Below are 25,876 nucleotides of genomic sequence, written 5' to 3'. Positions count from 1 at the left end.
ATGCTTATCAAGAGAAATAAGTTACTGTAATTTATTGAAACATGTGCCAGGCAAGTGCTAAGCGCTTTAAGTATATTATTTTCTTATCCTCAAACCTGTCCTACCAGGTAGATATTACCTCCCACATCACACAAGACACTGGAGTGGTGCGTTATGGAAGAAGCAGAGAACCAACCCCCATTTGTGCTGCTTCTGTTAAATGAGCTCCTCGATTTTCTTTTTGTTTTGGGGTTTTTTTTTTTTTAAGATTTTATTCATTTAGGGATGCCTGGGTGGCTCAGTCAGTTAAGCGGCTGCCTTTGGCTTGGGTCATGATCCCAGCGTCCTGGGATCGAGTCCCACATAATGGTTCCTTGCTCCGCAGGGAGCCTGCTTCTCCATCTGCCTCTGCCTGCCACTCTGCCTGCCTGTACTCTCTCTGTCTCTCTGACAAATAAATAAATAAATCTTAAAAAAAAAAAAAAAAAAGATTTTATTCAATTATCTGAAATAGGGAGAGAGCCAGAGAGAAAGCATGAGCCAAGGGGAGGGGCAGAGGCAGAAGCAGACTCCCCACTAAACAGGGAGCCCAATGCAGGGCTTGATCCCAGGATCCTGGGACCATGACCTTAGCTGATGGGAGGTGCTTAATCAACTAAGCCACCCAGGTGTCCCAAAATGATTTTTTTTTTTAAAGAAAAATATTATGTGGCTTCTCAATACAGATTATATTTAAATTGGAATACAATAGAACACTTCCGTATATTCAACTTAGATTAACAGGTAAGGAAAAATGGGAGTGTGAAAATTATATGGTTACTCTTATGCAAGAAAGTCCTTAACAGAAAAATGTGTTAAAAATAAAAAGACCATTTAGGGCTAAAAAGAATTAAACTTACCTTACTTTCCGGTCATTCTCCAAAGCCTTCTGTATTAGCTCTGTAATTTCCAGTACTTTCACACCAGCTATTTTACTACATCTCAAAACCTATTTGTAAAAGTACATTCTGTTATTTAAAGACAACCACACAGCTTTCTTCAACAAAACTATAAATGTGAGAATAGTTTTTCTACCTTTAAAATATAAGCTTGACCTTTTCAAATATGAAAATACAATGTAAACACAAATTAATGCAAAATGTGAGACTTGTTTTAAAATACCTCAAGAAATATCACATTAAGAAAAGAGACTCAAAAACTTCTCTGACAGTGTAAAAGATACCACTGAAAAGGCCACAGATATACATTATATACTCAGGGATGCACTAACTACCGGTCTGTATGAGTGACCCAAAACAGTTCAAAACATGGCTGCAGTATCCCTTGGGAAATTATAAAGCAGAGATTCCAGGCCTCAGGGACCTAATGGATCAGAATCTCTGGAAATAGGGATCTGGTAATGGCCATAATACTGGTCATAGAAACTAACATGGCACATTTAATATATACTATACACTGCAATATACCCATGTATTTATCCTTACAGTTCTAACAACTTTATTCCTGTTTTAATTCCGTTTTACAGATAAAGAAGCCAAGGCACAAAGATGAAATCATTTGCAAAAGGTCAGTTAGTATAAGGCAGAACTGAAATTTCAACTAAAGCAGTCTCTGTTCCCCATCTGTGCTATATGCTATATTTCAATCTATATTCTAGAAGCCTTCAGGTGAATCCGATATGTAGCTAGATTTGTGAACTACTGCTTATTGAAAACCCAACTTCTGAGAGTACCTAATTTCTACCCTTTTGACACTTTTTTTTTTTTTAATAAGAAGATGAATCTCTTTTCTCACTGGAAAGGATATATTGTAGTCACCAGTCAACACAATGTAATAATATTGAAATCAGATGCTAACATATCCTAGAATCACTAAAAATATCCTTAATGACTATCCTTGATGGTTTTTTAGTTAATAAAAAGAAAAAGCAAAACAAAACAAAAACAAGAAAAAACTTCTAAAAAGAAGAGACCTATTCTTAAAAGAACATTAATCAAAGCACTAACTTGATCTTTCAGCAGCATTATCCCACCACTGGACTGGATAGTACAAATCTCTCGATGCTTGTTCATGGCAATCACCAGCAGGCCATCCATTACACGTTCTTCCCGTTCATTGGGATCCACCAATAAATATGTACTGAAATGAATATTAATTGGACCTGATTAAATTCAAGGCTAAACACTTGTCAATTTTAAGATAGTGAATATTTTTAAAAGATAGCATTAATAAAAGTCAACAGAGTAAAGGTCTAAGCCTATGGATGTGAACACTTTAATGGGAAAAGAGATGAGAATTATAGTTTTTATGGACAAAATAAATGCTGAGGGGGCTATCACTAGCTATTACAGTAAAATCACAAGTTCACATTAGTTTTCTTTAAATAGTACACAATCTAAACCTAGTGCTATCACTTTCATTAAATGACTTATTGCTCATCAATAAAAACTACATTATTTTGTTAATTTGGAAAGTCCCCTAGTGTGTCCTAGATTCTGAAGTTTTCCTAGGTTCTGCTAATGGATCATTAAAAGAATACTATTTCTACATTTTCCAATGTTGGCCTCTAGACACATGTGGCTGATATATACATGTGCAAAATACAGATGTCAAAGATTTAGTAGAAATAAAAGAATATACAATATCTGATGAATAATTTTTACACTTTATACTAAGACAATATTTTACATATAAGAGAAAATAATTTTTATACTATATACTAAGACAATATTTTACATATAAGAGAAAATATATATCAAAATCAATTTTCCCTGTTTCTTTTTACTTTTAATGTGGCTACTAGAAAATTTTAAATTACATATATTGCTCATGCTGTATTCCTACTGGACAGTGCTGGTCTATTTCCCACTAATGAAATTCTACACTATAATGACTAGAAGTTGAAAGCTTCCCTAGTTTTTATTCATAAAATTGTTAAAATATCTTATTTATATCTCCCTTTGTTTCAGAAGAGATTTAAGTAAAGGTACTGCTACATGGACCTTTGACTTGGTTTTTCTTTTCTTTTTTTTTTTTTTTAATTTATTTATTTATTTGACAGTTAGAGTGTACAAGTAGGCAGAGCAGTAGGCAGAGGGAGAAGCAGACTCTCCACCGAGCAGGGAGTCCAACGTGGGGCTCGATCCCAGGACCCTGGGATCATGACCCAAACCAAAGGCAGTCGCTTAACAGACTGAGCCACCCAGGCGCCCTTGGTTTTTCTTTTGTAGGAAGAATTAGTGAATTGTGAAGAAACTACTAGAGAGCTTAAGAAAACTAGACTTATCCCATTTGTGAACCATTCCGCCTTATGACTTGCTCCTCTAATATGCTCCAAAGTCCTATCTTCCATTAATCCACAGTAATTCTCACTCTACTTTCCTGAATTAGAACCTAACACAATTCGATTAACACCTGTACACCTCTAGCACCCACACTACAGGAAATTTATAAGTATCCTATGAAAAGTGTTGTGAAATCTCTTCATTACAGAAGAATTTGTCACTTCTATTGAGAAAGCTCTTTGCCAACGAATGCTCTTACAAAGAAAGAAAAAAAAAAAACCTAAGGTGCTTTAATATTAGAGGAGGTGTTTATTCATCTGTCCACAACACATTTGAACAGAACAAAAAAGTTCCTAGCTGCATGTACAATTTTAGCCCATGACAAGAATGAGACTTACCCTTGCTGGAAGAAGGCAAAACTGACACAAATCGGCATGTGGTGGATGCTTAACGGTACAGGATCTCGCTCTTCAGGTGTATACTGTTTGAAAATAAAAGCTTCAAAAATTAGTCACTGAATTATAAACATAAAAAATATCGTGAATATCAAATATTAAAGTAAAAAACATATTTCCTTTAATCATTAGTTGAATACCTAAATTAATTCTTTCACAATTACCTGTTTGACTTTGCCACTCAGGGTTCCTTAAAATTTTATGCATATGTCAAAAAGCTTTACTGGGATATAAATACCATAAAATTCATTCATCTAAGTATGTATCTACTCATTTTGTAGTAATTTATAGTTATGTAACTATCACAATACAGTTTTTTGACCTTTCCAATACACCCCCGCCCAAATCTCCTTGAGCCTATTTGCAGTCACTTCTCATTCCCACTCCCAGCCCTAAGCATTTGTATTTCACATCTGCTTCCTTTGAAGTTAGCACATTTCATCCATCTTGCAATATGTATCACTAGTTTGGTCCTTTTTACTGCAGAACAGTATGCCACTCCACATCATTCCACTGTATGGATGTATATCCATTCCACTGTATATATATACCACTGTATGGATATACGTTTTTCGATATATGTTTTACCAGCTGATGAACATTTGGATTGGGGCTATTATGAGTAACGCTGCCATGGAACATTCACATGGAAGTCTTTGACTGAAAATGTACTATTATGTCTCCTGAGTAGATTCGTAGGCATGGAATTGCTGTGCTTTTTAAGAAACTGCCAAACTTTTCCAATGTGACCATACTACTACTCTACATTGCCACCAGGAGTAACTCTACAATATTTTAAAAATTTGATCTCTCTCTCTTTTACTTCCTTACACCAATTCCCTTTTCTAAAGGAGCATGTCTATTATTAATAAACCTTTGTCTCTACCTCTAGGTCTTCAGAGTCTACTCTAGTCTAATGCCTAAAAGCAGCACAAGAAAGACTGCCCAGAAATGTGGGCATCTGATGTTTCCTTCACAACTTTAAAACTCAAGCTATACAGTGTACTTTCATTATTCAAGCATGAATTCATATAAATTGAAGTTGACATATTTAGCACAAGAGAAAGGCAATGTAAACAGTACATGTCAATAGTTTTCAAAATGTGGCCTTTCCTCTGGCAGCATCAGTATCATCTGAGAACTCTGTTAGAAGTACAAATTTGTAGGTTCTATCGCTACCCTACTCTCAGTGTGGAGCCTAGCAATATGTTTTAATAAGCCTTCTGGCTGTTTCTGAAGGACTTTAGCCAGAGTAAGCACACGTATTTCAATGTGCTGAGAACCATGTATTTCTAACATGTGGTTCCTAAACATAAGCCAACCACTTCATCTAATGCTCAATCCTAAGTTATCTGGTTTTATCCTAGGAAACCAAGATAGGGTATGCTTTTATTGACAGACAATTTAATAAAAGAGATTTAAGAGTTTTCAGAGACAATTTTGACCATTTATCATTTTTGCCTTATCAACAAATCTCAGAACACACTTAATTACCATCTACAAAAAGAATTCACTAATAAAAGTTGCCTGAACATCAGGGATATTCATTCATTCATAGGGAGAAGCCTGTTTCGAATCATGGGAGCTCACCAGCGTTACTTCATCTCCTTGGACAGAGACATCGGGTCTTCGGAAGTGACACAAGGCTACAATTGCAGCAATGCTGGCAGCATCAATAATATTCCCATCATGATTTAATAAATGTAGGTCCACACGTATCTGCCAAACCTGAATGTAAGTTTAAAACAAAAATAAATCCTAACTGATCACAACCAGTGGCTATTCATAAGGAAAGTAACACTGCGTGCAAATTTTTCTCTTGCAGTTAAAATATACAGTTACTCCTTCTACTTTATCAATAAATGTGTATTAAGAGAAATGTTAAGCTAGGGCAACATCTGAAGTACCAATAGTTTACCTTTCTGTGAGTCACCTGACAACAATTAAATATACACTCTAAATATGTAGAACCATTGCACAATTATAAGATTTTCCCAAGCCTAAGTATATTTTTATTTTGTATCCCAACTTAAAAACCACAAACTCTTAGGTTTTACTTGACAATACTTACAATAATCCTATAAGTAATCCAAATAGGAAGTATCATATTCAATGATATAATGTAGAAAGTGACTTCTCTGGAGTCAAAAAGATAGTCAAAATACCCTAAACAAGAGTAAAGTTCTAAAACATTATCATGCAGCACAATTTATTGAGAGTAACATTTCCAATGTCAGTCTATCACTAACTTCCTGTGTAGCCCTTATAAGTCAATAAACCTACACAAAAGAAGGATTTAATCTGTTCTTCAGTTCCTCATTCCTAAAAAGAACATATTACCTGCTTCTATCAACTCAAAGAACAGAATAAAACAGAATATATGAAAAAACAAGTTCTTTGAATCAGACATTTTAACACACATCCAAGTTGATACTTTCACCAATGTTTATTGTCCTTTCAGAGAGAGAGATGACAAAGTTCTAGGGTAGCACTCAGGAACATTTGCAGTGAAGTGAATCAGCCTAAAACTGAATTAACGGAAGCTCTGAGAGTACAAGTACAGATATAAGAATCCATTAATCAGCAATACTCAACCTAAGATTATGATTAAGAATTTTGGGCATATCCCCACCTTTTCACCAGCAACAACACAGAGAGATTCAGTGTCTATACACTTCGAATTTCTTAGACATCTTTCCAAGAGTCGATTCAACTTCACCAAGAGATCTGACTGCCTATGAAAATAGGAATGGGCTAATGTCATGAAATATAACACCAGGCATTAAAACAATAGCTCACTGCTGTTATGTTCTCCTCTAGCTAAAAGCAGCTTAAAAAAAGAAAAAAAAAATGATTTAAGTACCTGCCAGGTTCAAAAGCTGGGGCAGCCATCTGAGATAGTTCAAGGTTAAAAAAAAGAATACCTTCTGTTGCCCTATTGAGCTTTGGAGAAACAAGTTCACAGGAAACCTGTCCAAGAACTCTGCAAAATAAAGCACAAATCTGTTAACTAAATATATATCCTTTCCAATTAAATATAAATTTAAAACATACCAATTAAGTTTTGATCTTACTCTAACAACATATTCAGTATGATGTATCATTAGAGGCTGAAATTACATACAAAGTAGAGAATATATACAGAAATAAAACACATACTGGCATACACAAAAAGTGACAAGAAAAAAATCTCTTTTCTTACAACAGTATTTCACAGATTTTTAAAAATCAATGATCTTTACTTTTTTCTAAAACAAATATTTATTGACACAAGAGCATGAAAACTTGCAATTTTTAAAGAGTTTTCATATGGCATAGCTGGCCACCATTATCTGAACAATTCTCACAGCTTTCAAATAAATAAAAAACCTAATTCTTATGTCAGGCAAATGAGAAAAGTAGGCCTACTTAATGGGAGGTGCAGAAAATAAATTCAGGACAATTACTACTGGCTGTATATACGACCTAAAGACATCAGAAAACTATGCAATACTCGGGATGAAAGATATATTCATGGTTAAAAAATTTTTAAAAATCTCTCGTTAAAGAAAATATACTTATTTTGGCAAAGAAACAATTAAGTCTGTCCAGACTTCTTAGATGCTTTGTGAGCAACTGAGTCATTAAGTTTCTTTTAAACTTCTCCCTATTGAGTTTTTATCAAATTTGAATCCTTTGTTACCTTGTTTTCCCAAGTTCCACAATACAGCACCCATAATCGGTCCCAAATGAGATCTTGATGTTCCTATAATCATAGGTTTGTCTGCCATCCAGCCGCTGTAAGCACAACATTCATTCTTTTATTCCTTCAACAATTATTTACTCGATGCCAGGGCTAAACACTTGGAGATAGGTGGATTCTTAACCACTCCCCATAGGAAAGTGGAAACTAGGTTCCCGAGCACTCGTAATCGCTGGTGTGACTCCAGCTTTTTGAACCCAACTTGGGGTGGGGGGGGGGATGCTTAAGGGACGGGGTGAACACGCCGGTGGTTCCTTCTAGGGGCTTCCTGGGCCTGCGAGGGTTGTGCGCGTTCAAACCGGAAGGCTGCGAGCGGCGGTGCGACCAGGGCGCCCACGCAGCGCGAAGTTCCCGGGACCATTTACCTTTTTCTCTTCGATGGCGCGGAGTAGGAAACGGCGCTCGCAGTTTGAGAGTGGTGTCTCCTTCATGCTGTAGGACCACAACACACCCTAGCACCGGAATCCGCTAGGAAAAGTGAACTTGATCCCCTTCACGCGCTCCCCGCTCGCTCTGACGCGCAGGAAATTTACGTCATCAAAGCTCCGCGACCAAGGCTGGGGCCGGTCGCTAGTGCGCAAGCTCAAAGCAATGTTGGCACTAGAGGGACCGACTAGGAGAAGCCAGTAAGTTAAGGAGGCGGGTTTCTGAGCGTGAGAGTCTGTTTCTTTTATCATGAAGTGTAGAAAAGGACTCCAAAACAGTTACCAGTTATAGAAATTAAAATCAGTATAGGGCTTTCGCATTTCACCCTTTATTCACTTCTAGCGGGGTAGGCTAGACAGATATTACTGTTATTTTATACAGATGAGGAAGTTGAGATTTAGCCAGAAAGCTGCAGAGGCAGAGTTTGGAGCATTTTCAATGGAGAAACACTGGAATGAACGGGCGAACTGGAGAGGAGGGAGGAGAAGAAACTTAAGACAGTGAGGTGGGGTATTATTGCGGGCTGAAGGTGAAATCTCGTAGACTTGAGAAGCTGACAAGAATTGAGAATAAATATTAGCACTTCTTAACTAACGGTGTTATAATCACCACCAGCTGAAACAAAATTTGTTGTTTATTTTTTCAGTCTCCCCAGTTATTTTAAGCCGATAAACTTATTTTTATGGGCATAGAAGAACTGGATGCTCGCGCGGCCAACCACTCCGCTTTTTTTAGAGGAGCTCTAAAGAAGTAGATAAAAGCAGGAACTCCAAACTATCCCGGTTCTAATTCTGACTCTGCCTTAGACTAGTTCTGTGACCCTGGCCTAGTTAGCTTATGTGCTTCACTTTACTCATCTGCAAAGTAGGAGTGGTAAACCTATTCTGAGGGGTGAAAACGAGTTGATACATGTAAAATGCTTAACAGTGTCTGGAATGAGTAAGTACTATGTGTTTGCATATTGTTTTGTTAACATTTGTTTCTGAGGGGATAGGCACTGTAATTCCTTTTCAGGCTCCATTCCACTACTTTTATCTTTTCTTACACTTTTTTTTTCTTTTTCCTACCAGTGATACAATGTATCCCTGGTACTCAGGTACTGCAGTCCCTGTACTCAGTTAATTACTGTGTGTGTGTGTGTGTGTGTGTGTGTGACAGCTTTTTGTGTTGCAAGAATAATTTAAGTGCTGGAGAAAAGGGGTGGACAAAATCCTGTTCCTTGAGGAACCTATTTTCTCTTTGGAAGAGACAGTAGAAGCTTAAACAAACATAGCCAAAAAAACCCCAAGTTCATGTACTGAATGCTATCTGAGAATGGGGCTGCTATTTTAATAGAGATAGTTGTAGAAAGAGGTTGTTCTGTAGAGGTGACATTTGAGTTAAATAAATTCTCAGTGATGAGAAGGAGCAGCCATGATATCATCTGGAGAAAAGGAAGTGTTTCAGGCAGAAGGAGCAAGAGGAGTCAAGAATGAGATAGGATGAGCTTTACGTGGTCTGGAGACAGAAATTGTGAAGAAGGAGGAAAGTGAATAGAAACTATGTCCACATGCTCAGACAGTTGATTAATTTTCAAAATAGGCAAGGGGATTACAGAGTATAGGCCCTTCATGTTCTTTCAACAATGCAAGTTCTTTTATAATACGACTTCACAACAAAACTCTTGGCTGACTTCATCATTTAAATCCTTGCGTTCTTTTAATAGGCATTTACTAATTTCTCTTTTTGTCGGAAATGAAATGTTGGCCTTTATTGATGCCGTCTGTCCTTTCCTGGTTGGCTCCTTGGTAGTGGAAAAAGAGTGTTGTTTGGCTTCGGATAAACTTCAGTTCTCATGGACTTTGGGTGAATTAAGGAATCTATGTGAACTTCAGCTTCTCTATTTTAGTTTGGAAATAATTACTTTGTGTTAAGTTGAGAGAATCTAACACTGTTTTGGACAGGATAACTATTCAATTAGTTTCCTTTCCTTTTGGGGGGTTGCCAAAGGCTTCTCTTGAAATCACCCAGATTTGCTGTGTCAGATTGCTGTTCTGAGATTGCTGCTTGATTACTTTGCCCTTGCTTTTCTCCACTTTGCTCGAATTTCCACCATTCTTTTCTACTTTCACTATTATTTTATTATAATTTTAACATTGCAGTATCTGCCTTTAATTGGAGTTAAAGATGTATAACCTATCTCCACCCACATCTACATACCATCACAAAATATATTTACTTCACAATCTCATATTTAAATCTCATATTTAGTAAGGACCTTTTGAAACACCCAAGGGACCTTGGCTTCATGTTTTCAGGAGGAAAAAGTTTTTGAAGTTTGAAAAGAGGTTCAGATTGTACATTCTACTCTTTTTAAAAAGAATCAATTTGAATCAGCATATTAACCTGGATTATCTGTTTACATATAACCTGGTTTTCAACAAAATATTTGAATACACACCTTTTCCCCCCATCTTTATTGGGCATCTGTTGCTTTGTCTGACCAGCATTCTTCTATTTTTTTGGAGAATGCCCTTTCCTGATCCCATATTATTCTGGTGTTAATGGTAATAGCAGGCAGGGTATGACCAAGTCCTACTGATAATGGAAATCCCTCTTTCTCTCCTCATTGCCTGTTCACCCAGGCAGGGCTAAACAGAGTCACTTCATCAGTCTTGACATGTGAGCTCTGGGAGAGAGTAGGTCTTTCCTTCTCTAAGAGTATGAACTCTAAGGACAAGGCAAGTCTGGAACTGTTAGGGGCCATCTTGCCACCACATGGAGAGAATGTGTTTGAAAATGAAGTCAGACAGAGGCCAGTAAACTGAGAAATAAGGGAGAGAAGGGGAGCCCTTATATAGAAATAGTTTGTACCAGTTCTTGGACTTCCTAGTTGGTGAACCAGTACATTTGAACTGCTCTCTGGGTAAGTGTATCCAGAAGAATCCTGACTAAATACACTTCTACTAGATTGTAAAGATCCATGTCTTACTAACCTTAGAGCACCTGCTGAATCTGGTAGTATACTTTGTGAGTGAATGGATGAATGGTCTGTTACAGCACTTCTAGTGAATTAAATTAACAAGTGGATGAATAAATGAACAAATGGAATCTTACAATTTTATTTACCATATATAATGTCTGCCGTACAATTTGTCTCTATAGAAATTTGTTTTCTAGAAATTATTCTGGAAGAAAATAATGCAAAATGTTAGCATGGTTATCTCTGGGTGGTGGGATTCTGGGATTTTTTTTTCCTTTTTGAACTTTCTTCTTTTTGAATTTCCCAAATCCTCCATAAGGCATATGAATAGCTTTTATCATCAGTAAAAGTAAAATAAGAATGTATTTTCCTTTTCTTGTTCTGACACATTTAACTATTTGTTTAAAGAGATTTTGGCTTTCAACTATATTTTAACAAAGACATTTGTTTTGTTGTTTTTCAAGACTCAAACTGGAAACTACATAGTTAATATGTGGAAAGATTTTATGCATTGACAACTGCTGTGGTCTGAATGTTAGTATTCCTCTGCAAATTCATATGTTGAAGTTCTAACCCCCAAAAGTGATCATGTTAGGAGGAAGGGGTCTTTGGAAGGGAGGATGGAACCCTCACAAGTGGAATTAGTACTCTTATAAAAGAGATTTCACAGATTGACCCTTCCACCACATGAAGATACCATAAGAAATCGGGTTCTCAGAGCCCTCACCCAATCATGCCAGGACCCTGATTTCAGTCTTCCAGCCTCCAGAGTGATGAGAAACAAATTTCTGTTGTTTTAAGCCACCCAGTCTGTGGTATTTTGGTTATAGCAGCCCAAACAGACTAAAAAAAAAAATGATTGAACACTAATAAGTCACATGTAGTGTGTATTTCCCTTCCATATTTTTCTTCCATAAGTTTAAAAACCCTAGATTATCAAGTTCATCTCTGGTTTCTATGGAATAGTTAAAAGGGCTTCCTTTTCTTTTTTATCATTTGCTATGATCAAATATCTATATATGATTTCATATTATTAAGCTTTTTCTGTATGTTTAGAGGAATAAAAATTATTATTTTCAGCTTGCAACAAAATGAGGGGTGAAGAAAAGCAGGGGCTGTTTTGATTTACACTGCTTTCAGATAGTTGTAACATGTGGGTAGTCCTGGACACAAAGAAAATTAGGTACATTCTCGGGTTCCACCCTAGACTTCCTGAATCAGAAACTCTGCAAAAGGGGCCCTACCATCTGTGTCTAAAAAACTCCTCCAGATGATTTTTGTACACACTAAAGTTAGAGAAGCTCTGATCTAAATTTATTGGAGAAAGAGATATACCTGGTCTTGTCTATACCTCTGAGATTTCCAGTCTGTTTTATGCAAAAATGTGCTTGCTGATGTCATCCATTCCCCTTCACAGGGTACACTGCTGAGGGCTTACTGATTTCTGGAGGGAAGTGGAGGTAGAAAAGGAATTACATAGCTCCTAATATGTGCTAGACAGTGTGATTGGTACCAGCAAGGTTGCGCTTCCATACAATGATTTCCAACTTGCTCTTCACTGATTTTACAGAAGGAGAACTTTCAATTACCATCTAAACCTGAGCTATATCTCAACACATAGATTTTTATTATTTTTTTTAATTTTTTAGCAGCATAGATTTTTAAAAGTTAATAGACACATGTTTAAGAGCACAGCAAAATTGAGTGGAAAATACAAAGTTCCTATATACCCTTCTTCCCAACCCCACCACATACATGCAGCTTTCCCCACCATCAACATCCCCAATCAGTATGTTACATTTATTACGATTGAGGAACCAACATGGACACATCATTATCACCCAAGGTCCATAGTGTAGGGTTTACTCTCAGTGGTGCACATTCTGTGGGTTTGGTCAAATGTAGAATGACATATATTTGCTATTAGTTATACAAAATAGTTTCACTGCCCTAAAAATCACCTGTGCTCCACCTGTTCATCCCTCCCTCTCCCCAGCCAGTGGTAACCACTAATCCTTTCACTGCCTCTGCAGTTTTGTCTTTTCCAGAAGGTCATATAGTTGGAATTAAAAAGCATGTTGCCTTTTCAGATTGGCTTCTTTGCCTTAGCAATATGCATTTAAGGTTCTTCCATGTCTTTTTGTGGCTTGATAACTCATTTTATCACTGAGTAATATTCCATTGTATGGATGTACCATAATTTCTCTATCCATTCACTTAGTGGACATCTTGGTTGCTTCCAAGTTTTGATAATTATGAAGAAAACTGCTGTAAACATTCACATGAAGATTTTTGTGTGGACATCCGTTTTTCAACTCATTTGGATAAATACCAAAGCACACAATTGCTGGATCATATGGTAAGAATATGTTCGGGATTTTAAGAAACCTGTCAGACTGTATTCCAGAGTGGCTGTACCATTTTGCATTCCAACCAACAATGAATGAAAGATCTTGTTGCTCTATATCTGTACCATTTGCTGTTGTCAGTGTTTGATATTTTGACCATTCTAATCAGTGTATGGTGGTATCTTGTTATTTTAATTTGTGATTCCTTAATGGCATATGATATTAACGTATGTTGAGGAAATATATATGCTTATTTGTCATTTACAAATCTTTGAAGAGGTGTCCAGATCATTTCCCTTTTTAAATCGAGTTGTATATTTTCTTATTCTTGAGTTTTAAGAGTTCTTTCTAAAAAAATTTTTTTAAATAATTCTTTGTAAATTTTGGGTTGTTGGGTTTGGCCAGCAAATCCTGAGATGGCAAATGAAAAGCCTACTCCACACACCTTATTAGGAGAAAGGAGAAGGCATAGGGACCAGATGTTCTAGTGGTGAAAGGTCCCAAGCCAGCTCTGCCTCCACTTTTATTATGACCGTGATCAATACATCAAGGAAATAAAACAAGAAGTGTGAAGCTTTAATAATCAAGACAGTAACATAAGTAGTAGCGTGTGATTAGAACAAGCTATACTCATGTCACCTGTGCAGTCAGGAAGTACATGACCACCAAAGATAAATGTTTTTTGTAAGCGTTTACTACCTGCATGAGTGCATTGAGCCATGACAAAGATCCAGCTGTTTTCAGCCCAGAAACCTCAAAAGAGGCCCAGTTTTCCAGACACTCCTTCTTTTCTTTTCAATTAATATCACCCAGGGAGGCATATATTTATTAAATCTTACCTAGCCAGGCCTTACGAATTTCCACATTGGATGATAAATATGTGTTTTGCACTGTTTTCTCTTCTATTGACAATGTCTTTAATGTAACAGAAGTTTTGGGTTTTTTTTTTAAGATTTTATTTTATTTATTTGACAGAAATCATAAGTAGGCTGAGAGGCAGGCAGGGGGAGGGGGAGAAGGAGGCTCCCCGCCAAGCAGAGAGCCTGATGCAGGGCTCAATCCCAGGACCGTGAGATCATGACCTAAGCTGAAGGCAGAGACTTAATCCACTGAGTCACCCAGATGCCCCCACATAGCAGAAGTTTTAATTCCAATGAAGTCTAACTTGTCAATGTTTCTTTTTTGGATTATGTCTTTGGCATTGTATCTAAAGAGTCATCATCTCCAAACCCAAGGTCATCTAGATTATCTCGTGTGTTCTTTCAAGTGTTGTCTACTTTTTCCATTTGAGCCCTTAGCATAGTAATTATAGTTATTTTAAATTCCTGGCCTAATCATTCCAACATTCTTGCCATATCTGAGACAGGTTCTGATGTTTGCTTTGTCTCTTCAAACTATATTTTTGCCTGTTAGTATGCCGTGTAACTTATTGTTGAAAACCATACTTCATGTACTGGATTAAAGGAACTGGAATACATAGCCCCTTAATGTTCGGTGGTATGGGGAAGAGGAAGCATTCTGTAGTCCTATGATTTGGTCTCAGCCTTTTAGTGAGCCTGGGCCCCCAGGCTGACATTTTACAAATGGTTCTCAGTTTCTCACCCCACATCTTTAGGTAAGAAAGGAAAACTGGTGGGGAATGAAGATGGGTCCTTCTTTTCCCCCAGGTCTGTTGGGCTCTGGTAAAACCCCATCTCTTGGGCTCTGGTGACATAGTTTCTCTTGATGGCAGGCCTTATTAAGAATAACAGAATGTTCTGGCCCTATGTCAAAATGACTACTGTTCCCCTCCCCTTGCCAGAAGCATGAGAAGACTCCCCCCACCCCCCAATTTTCACTATGAGAGCCTAGTAGGGCTTCTGGAGGTAAAACACACGAAAGAGTGGGAGTCATCCTAGAGTGACCCCCAACTGGAGTTTTTAGCTCTCAAATTTATCTGCATTGAACTCCAGCAATTAGTTCATTACAGCTTAGGTGTTTAACCACGGAGGTTGCTGAAGAGGTTTCTGTATGTGAGTGTCTCTTCTGGTAAGTTGTGGTTCTCCTTACTGCCTGTCTGTCTCTCCAGGTTTTGTGGCAGTGGTTTGTTCTGTGACCTCACTTCTGTGACAGAACTAAGAAAAGTTGTCATTAGTTTCTTCAGCTTTTTTCTTTTCATGTGGACAGGAATGACCATTTCCAAGATAACTGTGTGCTAGACCAGAAACTGGAAGTCACATGAAGTCAAAACTTTAAAAAATTCTTCTATTTAACAAAGATGCATATAACACTATGTACCAGGTCTTGATTTAAGCACTTATAAATATTAATCCTAATAACTATCCTGTGAGGTAGGTTAAATTATTATCTCTGTTTCACAGATGGAGAAACCCAAGACACAGAGAGATTAAGTGATTTGCCTAGGGTGACACAGCTAGTAAATCATAAAACCAGGACTCATTTGCAGGCAGTCTGTCTCAAGAGACTATTTATAAACACTACCCGTGCTGCCGCTTATAAATGGGAATCCATTTCTGTGCCAAGTGTATGATCTTCATCCTAACACTAAGACAAATTATTTTCTTTCCCTGTGAGGATCTTAACTTTCCTCTTTCAATTATATTGACAGCTACAGCTGACCCTTGAATAACATGGGTTTGAACTGTATGGGTCCACTTTTATGGAATTTTTTTCCTGATAACTATGATACAGTACAATAAATGTGCTTTCCTAATGTTTTCTTATCTCTAGCTTATTTTGTTGTAAGAATACAGTATATCACGCACATAACATATAAAATACGTTTAATATTTTATTTATTTATTTAATATATTTATTTGCTGATATTAACGTATGTTAATATGATTATGTTATCAGTAAGGTTTCTGGTTATCAGTAAGCTGTTAGTAGTTAAGGGGGTGCCTGGGTAGCTCAGTCAGTTGGGCATCTACCTTCCGCTCTGGTCATGATCTAGGGGTCCTGAGATGGAGCCCTGCATTGGGCTTCCTGCTGGGCAGGGAGCCTGCTTCTCCCTCTCTCCCACCTCAACCCCACTCATGTTCTCTCTCTTGACCTCTCTCTCTCAAATAAATGGGTAAAGTTAAAAAAAAATGAAGCTATTAGTAGTTAAGTTTTGGGGGGAAGTCAAAAGTTACTCTCAGATTTTTAACACTGGGGGGGGGAGGGTCATTGCCCCTAACCCCTACATTGTTCAAAGGTTAACTGTACTTAGAGAAGAAAGCTACTATTAAATTACCCAAACTCAATTTCTTGTGCTTAGACTCGACCTGCAATTAGATGTACAACCATGAAGTAGGGCTCATTAATGCAAAGAGACATGATGAGAGCCAACTATAATCCCAAAGCTTGCATACAGACAAAAGTAAGATTGTAATTTAGCTTTTATTAATAAGCAATAGGAGAACTTCTGTGTGCAAAAGTGGTGTTGTTTCTTGATGGAGAGGCTCTCAGAGAATATGTCACTTGTACAACCTTTAGCCCTAAACCCCATGGATGCTATCCCTATATCATTGATCAAATCCTTATTCAAATTAATGACTTAAGAGGAAAAATTTCTACTTTACTCTTGTTCTAACTTTGTTTACCTCTTCCTAAAGTGGCCCAGGAAGGAAGGCTTAGATTGTTTCAGAAGCACCAGTGTCAGCAGAAGTGGGAGAAAACCAGATGATGGTGACATCAAGAGGTAATAGCCGAAAGCCAAAGCGAGAAGGTGGTTTCATGTTGGCAAGTCTCTTTAACAAGCAATAAAGTAGGGCTGCTTGGGTGGCTCACTCTGTTAAATGTCCTACTTGTCCTACTTCAGCTCAGGTCATCGTCTCCTGTGCAGCAGGTAGTCTGTTTTTCCCTCTTCCCCTGGCCCTCTCCCCTCTGGTATTCTCTTTCTCTTCCCCTCTCTCTCAAGTAAATAAATCTTAAAAAAAATAAGCAATGAAGTATTATTTTTGAAATAGTACTTCAATGATAGGCAGCCTCAAAGATGGCCCCCAGTGATCCCCACCTCCTGGTATTCAGGGCCTGCGTAGTTCACTCCCTTTAAGTGACTTGCCTCAAATCAGTAGACTTCCTCAACATTGAGAGGGTGATAATTTTGTGATTAGATTACAAGAGAATGTAACTTTCATCTCCCTAGCGGTTTTACTCCTCTGTTGGCTGTGATGATGCATGTTTTTGTCTTGGAGGGTGGGGGCCCCACATGGCAAGGAAGTAAGGATATCCTCCAACCAACAGCCATATAGATATTGAGGCCCACAATCCACAGCCCAAATGGAGTTAAATACTTGCAATGATCACGTAAGTGAGCTTGGAAAAAGATCCTTCCCACGTTGAGCTTTCAGATAAGACCCCAGCTCTGGCTTCCATCTCCATAGCAGCCTTCAGCAGACCCAACTGAGATGTGCCTGGATTCCTGACTCAGAAACTAGGATAAACAAACATTTATTGTTTAAGCTGCTAAGTAGCAATAGACAGCTAATGCAATTTCTAGCACAAACTCTTAGGTGAACATTACTTCTGGATTTCATATTTCCACTGACCTATTCTCAACTTGTTGATAGTGCAAAGAAAATCTATATTTAACAGTTTTTACATCTTCTGAGTTTATCAAAGTGTTGCTAAAATATTTTGTGAAGGAATTTGTGGCACATAAATGCTAATTCTTTATCACTGAAGTGTGCCTTTTTTGATGATCTTTAAGAAGTTAACTGAAAGGAAAGCATGGTTTGTATCTGAAAAATCTTGCTTAATTTAGTTAAGTTAGTTAAGTATTGCTATATTACAACTGTAATTTTTATCTCTGGAAATATAAAATGTATGGGAAAATGATTTCTAATGTTCAGATAGAAAAGTCTTGTCTGACTTTGCTCTTACTTAAAACAAAAAACTGAGCCTGACCATGTAGTTTGTTGAAAGTCAATGACAAGAAATAATCCATTCAGTAATGAATTTTTTTTTCTGATCCAATAATGTTATCTGAAAAGGTAAATGCATGTTGGAATCTCTGTGATGAGTATGTATCTATAAAAAGAAATACCAGTATCTGTTTATAAACAGGGACTGGAAAGGAAAGCTGAAATGTGAATTATGTCTGATGGTGGCATTTTTCTTTAATTTTAATTTCTGATACTGCTAATAAAAATCAGATTGTATAGCAAATAAGAACCTGAAAGAATTCAGTCATTTATATACATATTTTTTGTGAGCATGCTGTGCCAGGCTCTATTCCAAGTGCTGAAATCATGTAGTGAGAAAAATAGACAAAGTCCCTTGGAGCTTGTGTTATAGAGACAAGTGGACAGTAAAATCATCAACAAAAAAGCAAATGAATAATGCCTGATAATAGACAAGTGATAAAAGAACAGTAAAACCAGTTTGGGGTGTGAGAGAGTGGCAGATAACGTAATCAGGAAGGAGCCTCTCTAATGAGTAGGCATTCAAGGAAATCTGGAAATGTGAGGAATGAACTATTAAGTGGACTTTGGTATTCCAAATAACCAAATAGGCTGTAAGAGGGGCTGTAAGAGGGCTTTCTTTGAGGTTCTGGGGCATGTACCATACACAGCTGAACATAGTTTTATGAAAGGAGATTTTAAAAGCCTAGGCTCCAGCGCTGACCTCCAGGCTTAAATTCCAACTCTGTAACTTATTAGCTGGGTGACCTTGGGCAAGTTATAAACCTCTGTTTAAAAAACAAAAAAAACAAATGAGGCTAATAATCACACACTCATAAAGTGGTCTTGAGGATGAGGGTTAAATAACATGCGAAAAGTACTTAGAACAGGCCTCAGCCCGTACTTAGCAATAATAAACATTAGCTACTTTTTAAAAAAGATTTTATTTATATGACAGAAAGAGACTCAGTGAGAGAGGGGAACACAAACAGCAGAGTGGGAGAGGCAGAAGCCGGCTTCCCACTGAGCAGGAAGCCCGATGCGGGGCTCGATGTGGGGCTTGATCCCAGGACCTTGGGATCATGACCTGAGCTGAGGGCAAATGCTTAACAACTGAGCCACCCAGGGGCCCCGCATAAGCTACTGTTCTTAATAAGTTTCCTCTATTACAATATTTATTTGTCATTAAATAAGGTCAACATGTATCGCTCTCTGGAGGTATAACGCTCTGCCTTTTATAAGGTGAGGGATCTAGCCTTCAAATATGCAAGCCCAATTTCCTAATAGCTTTTCTGGCCTCTAGGAGAGTTTTAGCACAGGAATCCAGAACCAGCTTCCCAGACACATTTGGTATACATTGTTAATAATTCATTAAGTATGTGTTAAGGATTCTTAGAAATCATCTAAGAAAGTCACACATTTTCTAAAATGTAATTTTTATAGTGTTTCAGGGCATCGGGCAGCCTTGGGTTTAGATCCTGGCTTGGTGAAACAGTGGTGTGTTGGACACATCGTCTTACCTCTCTAAACCAGAGTTGTTACAGCTGCCGCTCTTACAGCATTTATTATGTGCGAGGCACTTTTCTAAGATGTTTACATACATGAGCTCATTTAATCTTCACAATCCCTCTATAAGTAGTTACTATCACCCCCATTTTACAAATGAGCAAATTGAGGCAGAGATCAATTGAGTTTTTCAAGGTGACACAGCCATTTCAGTGACAGAGTCAGGATTTGAATGGATTCTGTGTGGCTCCAAGTCTGTGTGCTTAAAACCCTTAAACTCTCCTGCCTCCATAAGAGGTTATGTGTAAGCACTCACGGTGCAAGACAGTAAGTGCTCTATAAATATTTGTTGAATGATTAATTGTGCAAAGTCACAGTAAATAGACTATCTGCATACTTTATTATGGCTGAATAATTCAATTATTTTTCACATTTTTAGGTAATCTTGTATTTATTACATCAACTTTGCAAATCCAGTATAGTCTAATAACCCTATTGGATTACCTGGCAAAATTTGTTTGTACTGAGCCCATGCTGGCTCCTGATGGTCACCTCTTATGTTTCTAAATGCCCACAGACCATCTGTTTGAGAATCTATTTTAGAATTTTGCTTGCAATCAGTGTCAAGCCCATCATTTACATATTTGCCTTCTTTGCATTTTTGGAACTTGGGGAACTTCTAGTTCTCTTCAAGATGAAAATCTGGTTTACATTACTGGCATACTTCATTAGTGATGAAGACCATTAGAAATTTTCTGCATAGTTTCAATTTTTTGTTAAAATAATGAGATGACTGCATTATACTAGAAAAGCATTTGAATCATACAACTAGCAAATCACTTCTATTTCAAACCCGTAACTGTATCAGATTGTGGGGCTGATCCAGCATAAAATTAGATTACTCATCTGTTAGAGGAAATTTTCCAACAGGAAAATTTAGGTAGGATATGAGTCATATAATCTGACATTCTTCTGCTATCTAAATAAATCCTATTTCTCTTAACTAAACCATATGTTTTAAAGGAGTAAAGAAAAAATAAAAATGTAAAATTTTTGTACATAGAACCTCTTGACCAATTAGGTATTTTATACATTTGAATTTCTGAGTTACAGTTGGACCTTGAAAATAGGTCAGTCATTTTCTTTGCAGCAAAACTTTTCAACTGCATTTCTTTCTTAATAAAAAGTTTCTGGTTACTTAAATATAGCAAAGAAATTAAGTTACACATACCTTTATTTTCTCTGTAGATGATATTGTCTAAAAGCAAAAGCTACTAGTAAAATTTCTGAAATACTGAAATGGCTAGTGCATGGGTCTCCCTTCTTAAATTTTCTAAAAGTCAATGGCATTGTTAGGAGATGAGAATTAAACTTCAAAATTTAAGTTAGTCAAATTGTATTTGATTTCTACAATCTACACTTAAAATGGTAGTATTAAGTTGCTTCCATGGGGAAGTTTTGGTACAACAGTTGGAATCAGGGCACCACTGACATGGGTTTGGCCTTGGTCATGGAACCCCAGGTTGCACCCCAACCGCTGTTCTCTTTCCTCCTCTAGTTTGGTCTGCTGAGAGCTGAGGATGAGTTGTAGTACAACTACAAAGGATGGGGGTGGTAAGAGAGGGAAAACAGGACAGAGCAGACTGGTGGATCTCAGAGGAACAGTAATCTGTTAGTTGAGAATTGAAAAGCCACGTGAGTGGGTGTATATGCACGCATTCTGTGTGTGTGTGTGTGTGTGTGTGTGTGTGCATTTAGAGTGACTTCTACTTCTTATTGTTAAAACCAATGAAAATTGAGTGTCTTGCTTGATTTTTCTGCATCATTTGATATCATTTTTTCTTCTTGAGATGCTTTTTTTCCTATGACTTTAGTGACCTTCTTGAAATACTTTTTTCCCCCCTCTTGACTTCCATGAATTCTAACTCTCCTGATTCTTCTACCTTTTATGACTAGTCCTTTTTAGTCCCTTTTGGGGATTCCTCTTCTTCAGTTCATCTCTCAAGTGTCAGTGTATCATTGAATTCTGCAGAAAATTTCTCTCTTTTTATACTCTTTCTGGTTTCCCACTTTCCTGGTTTCAATTACCAGCTATGTGCTGATTACTCCCAAAGATACTGTGGGATTTCAGACCTAAATCCAGACCTCTTCTGGATTTCTTCTGGATTTCTCTAGATGTTCTGTGGACATTTCAAATTCACTGTGTCCACAACTGAACTCATTACCTCTCTTCCCAAACTTGTTTTTCCTTATATTCTCTCTATTGAATGGCAGCACCTCTGTAGCCAGTACCTCAGGGTGTCATTCTTGACTCCTTCCTTAGCACACCCACCCCATCTCCTAACTCACCAAGTCCAACTGAGGCTACTTGAGAAACACCTCATCTATTTGTTTTTTCCAGACCCATCGTCATGAGCACGATTCAAGTCACTATTGTCTTTTCTCTAAATTACTGTTTTGGCTACCGACTTAACCTGCCAGTCTTTAATCTTGCCTTCTTCCACTTCACTTTCCACATTATGTGTGATGCTTCTAAAACACAAAACCATTATGTTGTTTAACTTACAGCCCTTCTGTGACTTCACATTACTTTAAGGTAAATTCCAAACTCTCCCACATGGTTACAATACCTTCTCTAATTTAGTCTCTATTTTCCTAGTTCTATCTGTAAACACTTTTTTAAAAATCTAATCTTCCAACTTTATTGCATTATTTTCAATTACTCAAAGGCAACAAGTTCTCGCTCACCTCCAAGCATTTGTATTGGGATTCTCTCTGCCTGAAATACTTTTTTCCACCTTTTCTATCTGGCCAACTCCTAACCATTCTTCATGTTTCAGCAAGAAGTCTTTCCTGAGGGACCCCTAGGTGGCTCAGTAGGGTAAGCATCTGCCTTCGGCTCAGGTCATGATCCCAAGGTGCTGGGATCAAGTCCCGCATAGGGCTTCTTGCTCAGTGAGGAGGTTGCTTCTCCCTCTTTCTCTCTCTCCCCTTCTCTCTGATAAATAAATAAGTAAGTAAGTAAATAAATAAATAAATAAAATGTTTTTTAAAAAGAAGTATTTCCTGAAACCCCAGACTGGCTGGAGTCCCCACTCTGTGCTTTCTAGAACATTTATGGCATGAATTTAAAGTGGTCTGTTTTTCTGTCTGTGTCGCTCCTGAAGCTCCATGAGGAGAATGTGTTTCACTTTTTTATCCACTGCACCTGGGCCTAAAACGTGGCAGATACTTAGTAAATATTGAATAAATGAGAGAAAAGCAAGACTAGGATGAAAATGGAAGCATATTTACCTGGTACCACAAGCCTATATTGTACTACAGAGCAAGAGTAATCTTCCCAGTCACATTTGCATTCCTACTGCATTCCAGGCACCGTTCAAAGCAATTTCCAAACATACCCTTTTCCCAACAACCCTAAGTAGATGAGGATTTTGGTGCCTAAACAGATAAGGCAACTTGGAGAAGGTAAGGCATTTATTAATTTGATGCTTTCCTCTCTGGTAGGGGAGCTGTGAGTGCTCACTGTGTCTAATAAAATACATTACTAATCATATTTCGCATAAAAATACCACAAACATGATGATGACAGACTTTAGGTTTGAGGCTTCAGGTTCTCTAAAACAAGTTTTAAAAATCTTTAAGTTAGAAAATACCATTTCTTAAAAATAACCATGCATCCTTTTTATGAGAAACTGTTAAATAAAATTATTTTTCAAAGCCTTTGCCAACATTTTATAAATAATGTAAAATTTCAATGAAACTATCCTCCTTTATTCAAAATAGTTTCAAAACCTTCTCAGGAAGGACAGATGGTGTTTTCATCATCTACAATAATATGAAGGATACTAAAGTCAGTTGAGGTGAGGCCAAGTACCAAGTTTCATAGATCCAGGCCATTACTTTAAGATGCATGAAGAAATTTGTTCAGAATTGGGAATCTTTACAGAATCCCAAAAAACTTGCAACATATTTAGCCAACCAAATTGTCTCTCACAAGCTGCTCAGTGCATTTCTATTTTTCTGTAAAAGATTAGTCAATATTTTGGTAATCAGATTTTGAGCAGGCATTTTGAAGCTCTGCTTTTCACAGAGAAGGTGATCAGGATATATGCTGATGGCATGCTTTTAAATGGCAACACTTGCAGCTTCATCCTGAAGGAACTATAAGCCAGTTGATTAACTTTGTGTAAAAATTAATCTATAGTAATAAGCACTAGCAGGAGTTATATGGAACTTAAACCAGTGCATGTATTTAGAGTAGTGGGGTTTTTTTTCCCCCCTGACTTTTGTGGAGATGCTCTATGTGCCATAGACAAAAAGCAGGGAGAGATATGAGGTCTGTCTAGCAATTTGTGCCAGGGACAGCCTCAACCTTCTGGCTTATGTCACCTAAAGTCTTAGAAAGCAGCCTTGTCACCCTGTGGCTGCTCCCTGCAGGCTATGATGTCTATTTTGGCTCAACACTTGTGACACCAGCTAATAAGCTTTATTCTGTCCCAAAGCACAAAGCTAACCATCCTTTTTGATTAGCCCAAGCTCTGTAAAAACCCTGTGCTCAGAAGCACATGGTTGTGTTGGGTTCTTAAGAGCTTTCTGTGGAGCCCAGGAGAGAAACCGGGGTGCTGGGGGATGCATTCTTCCCTACCCCTCACTGTGGGTGTCACACTACTGGGGAAAAAATAAGGGAACAGCTGGAGCGAGGCAGGGCCCTTGGCAGCAGAGCGTAGTGTCAGAACCCAATTTGGCAAAGCAGAAAGTTGTCAGTAGTTACATCGGGAGTGCCAGGTCCTTTCCAGCTGCCAAGAGAGAGTAGCTGGGGGTGGGTGGATAGAACCAAGAGGCAAAGGGAACTACGCAAGCCCATTTCCAACGAGGGGGTGGGAAATAAGTGTTGGAGAACCTGCCCTCAGAGATGCAACATGCTAGGGGCTACTCTGTGTGGGGGAGGGAGGCAGTGGTCACAATCTGTATTAAGTGAATTATAGGTAAGGTAAGGTCGCCATGCTTGAGGAACTGTGTACCTCACACTCAGTGATAAACTTCTAATGAAGCCAAGGTGGGCTTTGTTCATAGGTGCACTCTGACTCCACATAGGGGGTTTAGGAACTAGCACAGGGCTCCTAGCACCTCTATGACCACGCAGCCTTGGCACAAAAAAAGCAACCCATTAGAACTGCAAGACTCTTCTGTGACTTCAGAGCCAGAAAAGGGCTCCTTGAGTTTCAGAGAAACATGTTGGTAGAACTCCAGGGATCCACTGGGTTTGCCAAAGCAGATGAAGTAGTTCCATTTTCCACATATGATCCCTTGAAAATATGTCTAAATATGAATGAGCGATCTCCTGGTAGGAGAAATGAAATATTAGTGTTTAGTATATTGACTCCTTAACTTCAGTTCACCTCTTACAGGCCCTCCATGTAGAACTGCCGGTAAGTGTCACATCTCTGCAGGCATCTTCCTCACTGCTTTTTTCCCCAGTGCTCCTTGGAAATGGGCACTGTTTGAGCCTTTGCCTTTTTGTTCTACCCACCCACTTGCAGTCTTTTTTTTTTTTTTACTGTTTGTTTGGCAGCCCAATAACAAGCAGTGGGTCCAAAGGAAACCAACTACAACGCCTTGAAATAAATGCTTATCTCAGTATTATTTTACTAATCCCACCTCATTTGGCTTGTCCACATCACTGTGATAATACAATATTAAATTATATAATTCTTTTCCATATTCTTCCCTGTAATTGTTATCTATTTCTTTGATCTCTCAGTTTAGTATGTTCTTAAGCAGAAAATAAAAATTCTTTAAATATGGGGATACATTTTTTATCATTTGTAACATTGTCTAATGCATAAAGGATAAACTGTGGGCAATACAGTTACAGAGTTAATACCAAGTGTTTTTATCTCTTCACTCAGTGCCTGAGACAGGGCATGTACGATTAGACTTTTAAATCTTTTTTTTTTTTTAAGATTTTATTTATTTATTTGACAGAAAGAGATCACAAGTAGGCAGAGAGAGTGAGAGGGAAGCAGGCTCCCTGCTGAGCAGAGAGCCCAATGCGGGGCTAGATCCCAGGACCCTGAGATCATGACTTGAGCCGAAGGCAGTGGCTTAACCCATTGAGCCACCCAGGTGCCCCACAATTAGACTTTTAAAAACCTTTTGTGATTTATGAGAGATCTCTATGTGGTTTTGATTGTGAATCTATCCTGAACAAGTTGTTTGTCAACATAGTTTTATTAACATACTTTCCAGATCTAGATTTTTGTGATATAACAATAAAACCAAGCC

The 25,876-nt window shown here is 37.9% G+C and overlaps 1 protein-coding gene and 1 long non-coding RNA gene across 2 annotated transcripts in view; one reads left to right on the top strand and one right to left on the bottom strand.

Annotated features, from left to right (window-relative positions):
* EXOSC9 (exosome component 9) overlaps positions 1-7,981 on the bottom strand; it is a 12,143-nt gene extending 4,162 nt beyond the window's left edge. Inside the window, exons 1-8 of the mRNA XM_059377949.1 lie at positions 7,826-7,981; positions 7,401-7,495; positions 6,582-6,701; positions 6,351-6,453; positions 5,309-5,446; positions 3,662-3,744; positions 1,986-2,118; positions 879-967 (exon numbers count right to left, since the gene is read on the bottom strand). Coding sequence (XP_059233932.1) covers positions 879-967; positions 1,986-2,118; positions 3,662-3,744; positions 5,309-5,446; positions 6,351-6,453; positions 6,582-6,701; positions 7,401-7,495; positions 7,826-7,891 — 827 coding nt within the window. The 5' untranslated portion in view covers positions 7,892-7,981. The remainder of the gene's footprint in view (positions 1-878; positions 968-1,985; positions 2,119-3,661; positions 3,745-5,308; positions 5,447-6,350; positions 6,454-6,581; positions 6,702-7,400; positions 7,496-7,825) is intronic.
* Positions 7,982-8,008: 27 nt separating this feature from the next.
* LOC132002817 (uncharacterized) lies at positions 8,009-17,287 on the top strand. Its single transcript, XR_009400024.1, has 3 exons — positions 8,009-8,086; positions 13,070-13,207; positions 16,793-17,287. It is a non-coding gene; the product is annotated as an uncharacterized LOC132002817 (long non-coding RNA).
* The last annotated feature ends 8,589 nt before the right edge of the window (positions 17,288-25,876 follow it).

Source organism: Mustela nigripes, chromosome 1 (assembly GCF_022355385.1).
Source record: "Mustela nigripes isolate SB6536 chromosome 1, MUSNIG.SB6536, whole genome shotgun sequence".
Taxonomy (NCBI): domain Eukaryota; kingdom Metazoa; phylum Chordata; class Mammalia; order Carnivora; family Mustelidae; genus Mustela; species Mustela nigripes.
This window is presented reverse-complemented; position numbering and strand designations above follow the sequence as displayed.